General features: G+C 42.5%; 1 protein-coding gene across 7 annotated transcripts in view; it reads left to right on the top strand.

Moving 5' to 3' along the window:
* The first annotated feature begins 8,073 nt into the window (after window positions 1-8,073).
* LOC118709140 (SPHK1 interactor, AKAP domain containing) overlaps window positions 8,074-10,870 on the top strand; it is a 98,902-nt gene continuing 96,105 nt past the window's right edge. For all 7 annotated transcript variants that reach the window (XR_006740470.1, XM_045575396.1, XM_036421047.1 and 4 more), the window contains exon 1: window positions 8,074-8,232. Coding sequence is in view for 6 of the 7 variants with exons in the window: in XM_045575396.1 (XP_045431352.1) it covers window positions 8,201-8,232 (32 nt within the window). In the remaining variant the exon portion in view is untranslated. The remainder of the gene's footprint in view (window positions 8,233-10,870) is intronic.

Here is a 10,870-nt window from a genome sequence, read left to right as displayed (position 1 = left end):
GTTTAAAATATACAAAAAAAAAAAAAAAGTAAAGCAAAACCACAAGTAAAAACATGTTTTAATAATGTTTTCTACTTGGATGGTATAGCCAAATGCATAGGGAGTTAGAAGTCAGAAAGTGTGATTTGTTGTTTCAGTAATTTGCCCTGTGACCTTAGGCCAGTCTTATAAACTCCACAAATTTCAGTTTCCTATCTGAAAATGAAGAGATTATGCTAACTGTCTCTTTCCCAGTCTATGGTGAAATTTGTTTCTGGTGTTTATAAAATTGCTACATGTTGAAGTAATGTGAACATGTAAAGGAAAAATTCCTATATTACATTTTTTTAGAATTTCTGACAAATCTTAAGCCAAAACTGTGTACACATGACATGCTTATACTAGTTTATCATTCATAAACTGTTTCCTTCAAAGACTAACAGACTGTTCTTGGCAAAGTTACCAGGTACTTTGTTCTTTAATTTTTCCAGGAAACACATAAGAACAACTGATCACTCTGAGTCTTATCAGAATAAAATGTTAAGACATTCTATAAACGGCTGATTAGTTTCATTGAAAGTAATGATCAGTTTCTTGGCTTAATTTCAAAAATGGACTTAAAATAATTTATTGTTTACATCTACGAGTACTTATATGCATGTTCTATCAATTCTATGAGAGGTCTTTTGCTGAAGAAAGATGACTGTTATCAATTTACATTATTTAGCTTAAGGGTTTGTATGTTGATAATGTCCTTAACTTATATAAAATTTGGAGCTCACCTAGATCCATCCATTATTGGAACTTACTTGAACCAATAGAATAGAAAGCCTTTCTGTAGTACCTTCAAGCCTATAGTGAGATAGATGTGAATAACATTTGGTCTCTGTTTCAAGTTGCTTGAATGTCACTTAACAAGTAAAACACTGATACAAATATGTGTATTATAAATCTGAGAACATTACATCTTAAAATAAATGAAGTAGACTTGAAACAGGCCCAATGTTCTTGAGAGGATGAACTGATAAGTGAACTGGTACATTCATACCATGGAATACCACTCAGCAAATAAAAAGGAATAAATTACTGATATACACATTGACATGGGTTAATCTCAAGTGCATTATGCTACAAAAATGAGACCAGACAAATGACTACAGACTGCATACTTTTACATATACCATACCCTAGAAAAGGAAACCTTTTGGGATGGAGAGGTCAGTGTTGTCAGGGGTTACTTTATGGGAGGAAGGTTTGAGTACAATGGTATGGCATTAAGGAATTTCGGGAGGAGGAGAGGGAACTGTTCTATACTGGGTTGAGGTGATGGTTCTCTGACTTGACACACTAGTCTAACCTCACTGACTGTACACACTCAAAAGAAAGTGAATTTTACTGTAAGTAAATGATGAAAAATAAATTTAATAATATGCCTAAAATAAACAAAGTAGCAAAATATAATCAGAATCCCTTTATTTCTTGCCACTGTACTACTACCACCATAGACTAGAAAATTGCTTTCTTTGTTGCTTGTTGCTTCTCTAGACTCTTCTCTCATATTACAGCCAGAGTAAACTTTTGTACACATAAATCAGGTTTCACTCCTTTACTCAAAACCCTCAGAGGCTCTCCATTTCACTGAGAATAAAACCAAAGTCTTAAAATGGCCTACAAGGGCTTTTATGATTTGCTTTTCTCTACATCTTCTAAACTCTCTGGTAGCTACTCCACTCCATTTACACCAACCTTGGTATTGATCCATCTTAAACACATACACACACACACACACACACACACACACACACACTTTGGCTCTAGGGCCTTTGCTCTAGCAGTCCCCTATCCCCACCCTCTGGACCAGTCTTCCCAAGATGCTCACTCCCATCTTTCCTCAAGGATCACCTTCTCAGTAAGGCTGAACCTGAACATTCATTTAATACTGGAAGATGCCCTTACCTGGTACTTTCAATTCCCTGCTCAATTTATATTTTTAGCAATCTTTCATTAAACTGACTAGATGTCCAGTGCATGGAATTAGTGAACTGGTATGGTCTCTAGCAGCTGGCAGCAGCCAGCAGCCAGCTGGGTACTCCCTCCCTTCCCCCACCAGCCCCACCCCCTGGTTGAACTCTGGAAACACTTCCAGTGGATGGGACAATTTTAATACTTCACATTTATTATATAGGATTATTTATAGTAGATTATTTAAAGTAGATTATTTCCATGAAACTTTTCATAAGATAAAATGACATAAAGTGAAGAAGCAAATACTATTAATTTACACAAAAACATTTTTTGAGTGTTCCCAGACCCAAAATAATTGGTAACTTAGACCATATCATACCAGCTAACACAGAAAACCTAAAATAACACTAACTTATTGTAAAAGCAGGGATGATATGATAAATACACACTAAGCTTGGTACACCCAACAATGCACTTAAGCAATAGACATTCCATATATACACTACTGGATGCGGACTGAAAGAGGCAACCTCGCTACCCGCAGAACCAAGCAGACTTCAGCAGTTTCCATGATTCTCTAGTTCTGCATGTACATAGGACCAATGGTGGGTTCAGGCAAATTCAATTCATGTGCAATGTCTTTATTTTGTCACAATCGGAACCCTTCATTACGCAGAGTTTTACATTAAGTTTAACACCCTTAGGAGCTCTCTCAGACTTTTCTGATATCCAAGGACACATCTTGCTAACAGATGCACAAATCCAGTCGAAGTGAAGCACAGATGCTCACAGACACATTTCAAAGCTGTGACAGCTTGATGCTGAGATGCTGAGTATAAGTTCCCCGGGGAACTCTCACAAAAACAGTGGCTTAACTAGAACTTTTGGAAAGTGGAGATACCCATATTTCTATAGGTGTTGTTAACTGTGTGTCCTCCTACTAGAACATAAGGAACAGGAGGACAAGAGCTGTTGTAGGGGTCTAGTAATAATTAATGTCGTTTTTAAACATTCGTTTAAAATCTTGCTTGGCGTTGACTTGTATTGACATAACCTTCAAACACGTGGTATCTACAGAACGTGTGAAGTGCAATTAACAAGTTTTGCTTGAAAAAGTTTGTGTTTCGTTTGGTTTTTGTTGCAAAACTAGGGCTAAGAAGATGGCAGATGAAGAGCATATTCGGCACTGCATGCTTTACGAGTTCCAATTAGGAAGAAAAGCAAGTGAGGCTGCAAAAAACATCTGTAGTGCTCTTGGTCAAGATGCAGTTAGCGCCAGAAAATGCCAGCGTTGGTTTGAGAAATTTTGAGAGGGAAATTTTTCATTAGATGACAAGAGTGGTCGAGGCCGTGTGTCCAATTTTGATCAAGAAGCTCTTCAAGCTCTTTTGGTGCAAAATCCTCAAATTACCCAACAAGAGCTTGCGACAACTTTAAATTGTTCACAAAAAAACAATTTCCAATCAATTGCGTGCACTTGGCAAAGTCCAAAAGTTTGGAAAATGGGTTCCTCATGAGTTGACCGACAACAACCGTAATCAAAGAGTCACAATTTGCAGTTCGCTCCTCTCTCGTCAAAACCGTTTGCCATTTTTAGAGCAAATTGTTACCAGAGATGAAGAATGGGTGCTGTATGTTAATTTGAAAAGGCGGCCTCAATGGTTGGACAAAAATGAGGCTCCGCAGCCCACACCAAAACCTGACTTGCATGCGAAAAAAGTGATGTTGTGTGTTTGGTGGAATTTTAAAGGAATTCTTCATTATGAACTTTTACCATCTAACCAAACCGTTACAAGTGCAGTGTATAGTGCCCAATTGGGAAGGTTAGCCCAAGCTTTAAGAGAAAAAGAACCCGCGCTGATTAATCAGAAGGGCGTAATTCTTCACCACGATAACGCACGACCGCATACTGCAAGAATCACTGCTGAAAAACTGCGCCAGTTGGAATGGGAAGTTCTCCCTCAACCTGCATATTCTCCTGATATTGCCCCTTCCGATTACCATTTGTTTGGTTCTTTGCAAAACTTTCTTCTTGGAAAAAAATTTAATAATGAAGAATGCCTCAAAAATGCATTGACCGAATTTTTTGCATCAAAATCACAAGAATTTTACAACAGAGGGATTAAAATGCTTCCTGAGCGTTGGGCACAAGTAGTAGAAAACAACGGCAACTATATTGTTGATTAAATTTTGTTGTATTGTTTAAATAAATTCGATTTAAAAAAGTATTAGAAAACGACATTAAGTATTACTACACCTAATAGTTTACTTACTGATATACTAAACCAAGAACCTACAAAAAGGAGTCTGCTACTTAAACAGGCTTCTTCAAACTACGGCCCACGGGCCACATGCGGCCCGCAGAGGAGTCTGATCCGGCCCGCCAGGTTTTTTGGGCAGTGAGCGCAGCCGAGGTGTTACAGTAGGAATTAGTAGTTCATATAGTCCGGCCCTCCAGCTCTCTGAGGGACCATGATCTGGCCCCCACTTTAAAAAGTTGGAGGACGCCTGACTTAATAGGAGCTTCATAAATAAATGTGGAACAAATAAATACTTAGAAGCTATGAAAATTGATAAAGTTTGCTGGAACGCTTAGGATATATAAAGAAAACCTTTAAGATCAGTTAAAAGCACAGTTATGTTTGCTCTCTGACCTGGCACTGTCACTAGCACAGATATGGCCTTCTTAAATGGAAGATTAAAACTGTTCTGTTCTAAGCCCAGCTCTGCATCTGACTTGTTAAGAAATCTTAAGCAAGTCAACTTCCCCGTATGTCTGTTTTCTGTTCTATAAAATAAGGTATTTTTGGAAAAAGCTTTTCAAGAGCTGATGTAGACTTGAGAGGGATGCATATAGACTTTGCACATTGGAACCTCCTGAGAAACTTCCATAGAATGCTGACGCCTGGGTTTTATCTCCAAAGACTCTAATTAAGTGGTATTTGTGGAACTTAAGCATTGATATATAGCCAGGAATGAGACTCATTGACCCAAAAATCATGGTACAACAAAAACCTGGTCCAGAGCAGTCATCCATGCATGTAAATTAATGTGTTCAGGTACATATTTACTGTTAAAGTTGAATGTGAATCACATTAAGCGGACAGTATTGAAGTGTGTCTTATTGAGATGGTCAACAACCGATGCTGCTGCAGACATCAGGGAAGCAGCAGAGCCAAGAGAGACCATAGCTGGGCTCTGTGGGGGTTTCTTCCCATTTTTCATTTTTTTCTGCTACCTTTGAGTACGCTATTGATTTCCAGACTCTGAAAGAGTCACACCTCACTGGCTCCCCTTCTACAACTATCCTTAAAGCTGAGCAGATTGCCCTTCAACAGCCATTCTTAAAGCTTAAGCAGGTCACTTGTTCATGCCAACCCTGGTGAATCTGGGTCATTTTATGCACTCGTAGGAACTGAGTAGGCTCTGTGAGTATTTTTTCCAAGTTGTACAACATATCGCTGAGTCTTGAATCTGAAACTTCAGAATCCTCCCATTCTAGCTCCTCGGACTTGTTCCAGAAACCAGAACTAAAATAAATTATTTCTGACCGTGTTTTGAGGCCATATTAAAAGAACAGCACCTGGAGCCCTCCTGTATTGTTGGGAGCACAAATTCTGATGGCCACCATCCAGGACCATCTGCTTACTGATGCCTCCCTCTTCCTGCTCTCATAATTGGTAGCAGACTACATTTGGAGAGTAGTACCACAGGCACCAGAATTGAGAGCCCTAGTAAAACTACGAAATTGAAAAGAAAACTTTCAGTCAAACTAATGTTTTGTGGGGTTCCATGATGCCATATTTTCCATGGGATTTTTTAAAATATAAATTTCCCAATTGTTTATTTAAACACATTGCACAAAAAGTTACAAATGTCCTCCATTGTTGTGAAAGCTCACTGCTTAGTTGTTTTGACAGGTGCAGTGATCATTGCAATTGCAAAACACAAAAACGTTCTACTTTGTTTTATAACTTAAAACTCCGAGTCTCAGTCATCAGAAAATTTTTAGGACTTTGAATGCCCATAGGCATATTTCTTATCTCTTAACAATCACACAGGGCCTTCTAGCATGGGGCACAGATGGCCTGTCTCATTCCCAACTGCCCGAGAATTCGTTGTATGTTCTCTAAGTTTCCAGGGTCTCACATGCCCAGGGAGGCCCCCTCATTGGGCCAAGCCTCCCTGCGGAATAAAATAATCCATAAGGGGAGTGAGTACTTTTTTTTTAATATATATATTTTATTGATTTTTTACAGAGAGGAAGAGAGAGGGATAGAGAGTTAGAAACATGAGAGAGAATCATCAATCAGCTGCCTCTTGCACACCCCCTACTAGGGATGTGCCTGCAACTGAGGTACATGTCCTTGACCAGAATCGAACCTAGGACCTTTCAGTATGCAGGCCGAAGCTCTATCCATTGAGCCAAACCACTTTTGGGGGGAGTGAGTACTTTGATCCTCCCAAGTGCTATGGAGAACAGGGTGTATAAGAGCTTCCTGGTGAAATTTGAAACTGGTCCCCATACACAGAGGGCAAAGAGAAACTGAAGAAAGAGGCAGACCACTCCAGATTGTAGGTGGTAGGTAGTCTTAATAAGCAAGGGAACTTATATACAACCTTTGTATTGGTTGACCACAAGATGTGTGGATCTCAGCACCCGTTAAACATTTACAGAGCGGCATGAATGAGATTCAGTCACAGATTCAATCCAGATGGTCTCAACAATAGCTTGTTATCTCAAGGCTGTGTCCTTGGGGCAGCATGTAGGATAGAGAAGGCAAACAGAATACATATTCCAAGAATGGGGGAAGGGAAGAGAAGCCTCTCATTTTCCCAGAGTGAAGTTTACATTTTACATTTTACATTCCCACCAGCAATAGGTGAGCAACAGAAACTAATTTTCTCTGCATCCTCACTAGCAATTGTTCTTGTCACTGTTTTTTATTTCAGTAATTCTGATAGATGTATAGTGAAACAGCACTGTTTTTAATTTGCATTTGTCTAGTAGGTTGAACATCTTTTCATGTACTTATTTGTCATCTGCAAATCCTTTTGAGGGCAATTTCAGTTTAATTAAATTTGTCTAAGTTTCAGTTAGATTTGTCTACAGTTGAGCTTTGAAAGGGTTTAAAAATATATTCTAGAGACTAGTCTTTGGTCGGATATCTGACTACAGATCTTTGCTTCCAGTGTGTAGCTTGTCTTTGAACTCCCTTAACAGGGTCTTTCTCATAGCAGATGTTTTTAAATTCAATGAAATCCTATTTATCAAATTTTTATTTTATGGATTGTGTTTTTGTTGTCAAATGCAAGAACTTTTAGCCCTAAATCCCAAAGATTTGGCTCCTAAGTTTTGTAGTAAAAGTATTATAGTTTTGTATTTTACAGTTCAGCGTGAGACTTGGTCAAGGTCCATATTTTTACATTTATTTTGTAATGAAATTTTTGTTTTTAAGGGTTAGAGTCAACAGCACAACCATCTTAGCAGTCATCGCTACTATGTATGTTTTTTTCCCTAAAACAATTGTCATTTTTGCTCAGGGAGACACTAAAGCAGGCACTGTGGGATTTCTGTGACAGCCCTTCCTGGAAGGGCCTGGGTCCCTTGACCCCTGTCATTGGTTCCGAAGTCTCCATGTGCACACAGGCTTCTAACAAACCCAGGATGCCTGAGCCACAATCAAGCAAAATGAGTTAAGTGAAGAACTGTGGGAATCACAACCCATAATGGCTAACTAAAGAGAAAATAATTGGGGATCGAACAGCACTGTTACCTGGTAGAAGACAAAAATCAAACCCAGAGATGGAGCCAAAGGAATGGTGAGAGGCCAGTGGGAATGTGGGCGGGAGCAGAGCGCAAATCTGGGAAAGTGGATGAACAACTTTAGGGCTCAGGCTGCTGTACCCCAGAGAACAGGAGAGGGGAGGGGACAGGACAGCAGGGCGGGGAGAAAGAAATTCTGTTGGAGTCACTTCTGCAGGGCACCTGGAGCGGCTGGGAAAGCTCAGAAGGAGCGAGTGACAACGGCGACTGGGGCAGCCCTGGAGGAAGAAGGAAGGCGGGAGCTGCGCACAAGGCTGTAGCTTTGGCCAAGCCTTCTGGCCAGATTAGAAGGGGCGACTCCCGCCGGGAAGACCTCGCCTCCCACAGCCCAGCGGCGGGCGGTCCCAGCCTGCGCGCTTCTGTCCCCCTGCGCGCTCCGGCCCTCTGCACCGGGGACCAGGTCCTTTCTTCTCAGCGCCCCCATCCACCATGGATGGCAGCTCTCTGCTCTCGGTCCCAAGGTAAGACCTTCCCTTCCCTCCCCCTTTGCCTAACCCAGTGCCCACAAACTCCGTTTTCGCCCTTGTGTCGCTCAAACTTGCCCTGGGGGCGCCTGGGTCTGCGCGGGGCTCCCGAGAACCAGACCGAGGACTCTGCACCCCGGATGAATTCGCCCGGGGCTGGGCGAGGAGCGCTTGGGGGAAGGGGGTGCCTGTGCCCTGGCCGGGGCGCCAGGCTGGGTGCGGCCTCGGAGCGGGAGCGGCACGATGGGGGTCAGCCGCCTGGAGGGCCGGGACCTGGGGTCTGTTGTGCCCCGGCTGGAGCCGGGCTGTGTGCGGATGCCGCCTGGAGAGGTTTCGCACCTTGCGGGGAGGCGGGTTTCCGAGGTTCGGGTGGAAATAGGAGGAAGCCGGACTAGGGCAAACTGCCCCCCTCCTTCCTCCCCGCCAATTCCGTCCACCTTGATCTGGGTGAGTGTCCGCGGTCGCTGGGGAGGGATGGAGTGAGGATGAAGGTCTGGGGTGGAGTGAGGTGGGCTGTGGTGGACAGATCGCGCCTAACCCCTGCCGCAGACTAGGAGCAGAAAATAACCTCCCTCCGCCCCAGTCCCACCCGCCTCTGCTGCCCTCACACCCCCTGCCAGACTGGATTTCTCCCCTATGTCTGCGGAGCGCCTTCCCCGACCCCACCCAGCCCTGGGGTCGCCCCACGGGTGAGTCAAGGACGCCCCTTAGACGCTGCTGCCAGGTGGGAGCATCGGAGCAACTGTTTCCCTGGTCTGTGTCTGCCCCGTCTCCCGACCCCCCACCCTTTGCCCTGTTCTGCGCTCCTTCTGATAAAGTCCTTTGCGAATTGGAGAAACTGAGATTTTTCTATTTTCATCCACATAAACCTCATGGGTAAATTGAGGCTGTAGCCCTGGTGGTGCCCCGCCGGCTGGGCAGGTGGCTTGCGCGCTGTTGGTGCTGGTTGCTGAGCGCAGGGTGATGAGGGCTCAGAGCCCCGCACCCCGCCTTTCCCAGGCAAGGAGCTCCCTGTGGATAGCCTCCTTGTCCGGACTCCCCCTTCCCCCAAGCAAACATCCAGGCAGCACCCAGCCCAAGGTATCAGGCACCGGGATGAAATTGTGCGCATCCTTGGAGAGCAGCAAAGCCCAGCAGGCACAGCCTAGGCACACAGGGAGCAGGTACTGTATTGACCGGGAGCCGCGATTGGGGTGCGAGGGGAGTGAGGGTGGCAGAGGGGGACAGATACTGCTTTTCAAAGTCGTCAAAGGCTGCCATCTAGAGATGAGAAGTGTTCATATTCTGTAATGAAGCAGAGCTTTCCCAACTCCACGGGCATTTGTGCTTTAAGCATCCCTTGCTGTCCAGGTAGCAGAGGGCTCTGAAAAGGGGTGCCCTGTGTTTCGTGCTGGGCCTGAGGCAGCTCTCCAGTAAAAAATCTCTAACCTTGGGGACCAACAAGGTCACGATGCCACCGAGTCTTCCTATGCTGCCCTAATGTATAAAAAGAACAGTACAAACCGCAGGAAGATTCTTTTAGACTTAAAAAGTATATTGCCACTGGTTTTTAGGTACGCGTGTGAGGCATTTTGTAAGTCAACCAAACTGAGGGACCACTTTCTGTACAATGTACTCCATCGCCTAAGGTCATTGGAATTGAAAGGGTAAGCCCTGTGGTTCTACCATGCCCATAGAGACACTTTTGATAAGAGGTTGCTTGTTTTAAATCCCATTTTGCAGATCAATATTACTGTGCCTAAATCGGGATTAGATTCCTATTCAAAAGCTTGGGCAGCTTTTAAAATATTAGAGATGCATTATGCCAGTGATTCCTCAAGATTATTCCTATCGTGGTCCTATGAAATTTCCTGTTAAAGAGCCAGCCAAATAATATCGCTCTGTATTTTTTAGTAGCCTTTAACAATGGTAAGAAATATTTAACATCAGCTGAAACCAATTAGACCTTCTGAGTGTTACTGTTTATTCACCAATGCACATCATAGTTCCACAAATCAGTGTAGTAATTCAGCTAGCTTATTAGCATCCTTATTCATATAGAAAATTCACTTAACTACTCGATGAGTTAATTTGATCCTTTATTTCCTTGAATTCGAGAAACAATTTCCTTTCTATAATATTTAATTGGCAGTGATAGGTATTTGTAGGCAAAAGTGAACTAGAATTTTAAAATACTGTGTAGAAATATTATTTAGTATGCCATTGTCCACAAAACTTTGAAATGTAAAGAATTGATGACAGACTATACAAGCTTTTTGAAAAAAAAAGTCAATGATAAGGAAAAATCAAACTGTTATTAATCAAGACTTGCATAAGAGATGGTTCTAGCTTTAGTGAGCTTAGCATGTAATTTCAAGATGCCATTGTTTTTCACTCAGTTTTTCTCAACCTGTAGTCTCTGAATAAAAAATAAAAAATAAAGCAGCTTCAAAAACAGGTGATGCCATAAGAGATTTTGACACAACCACAGGAAAACAATGAAAACCTAGAGCATAAAGGCACATGAGTTGGAAGGTTTGTGTATATTTTCAAGAAGTCTAAGACACTGAAACCTTTACCTGCACATCTCTTTTTTTCTTTTTTGATCAAAGAAGTGACATATGGTTTGAGAGAATTTCTCTTTAAAAAATTAAAT

This window comes from Pipistrellus kuhlii, unplaced genomic scaffold (assembly GCF_014108245.1).
Source record: "Pipistrellus kuhlii isolate mPipKuh1 unplaced genomic scaffold, mPipKuh1.p scaffold_m20_p_7, whole genome shotgun sequence".
In the NCBI taxonomy this organism is placed as follows: domain Eukaryota; kingdom Metazoa; phylum Chordata; class Mammalia; order Chiroptera; family Vespertilionidae; genus Pipistrellus; species Pipistrellus kuhlii.
The sequence above is the reverse complement of the archived record's forward strand: the minus strand, read 5'-3'. Positions and strand labels throughout refer to the sequence as shown.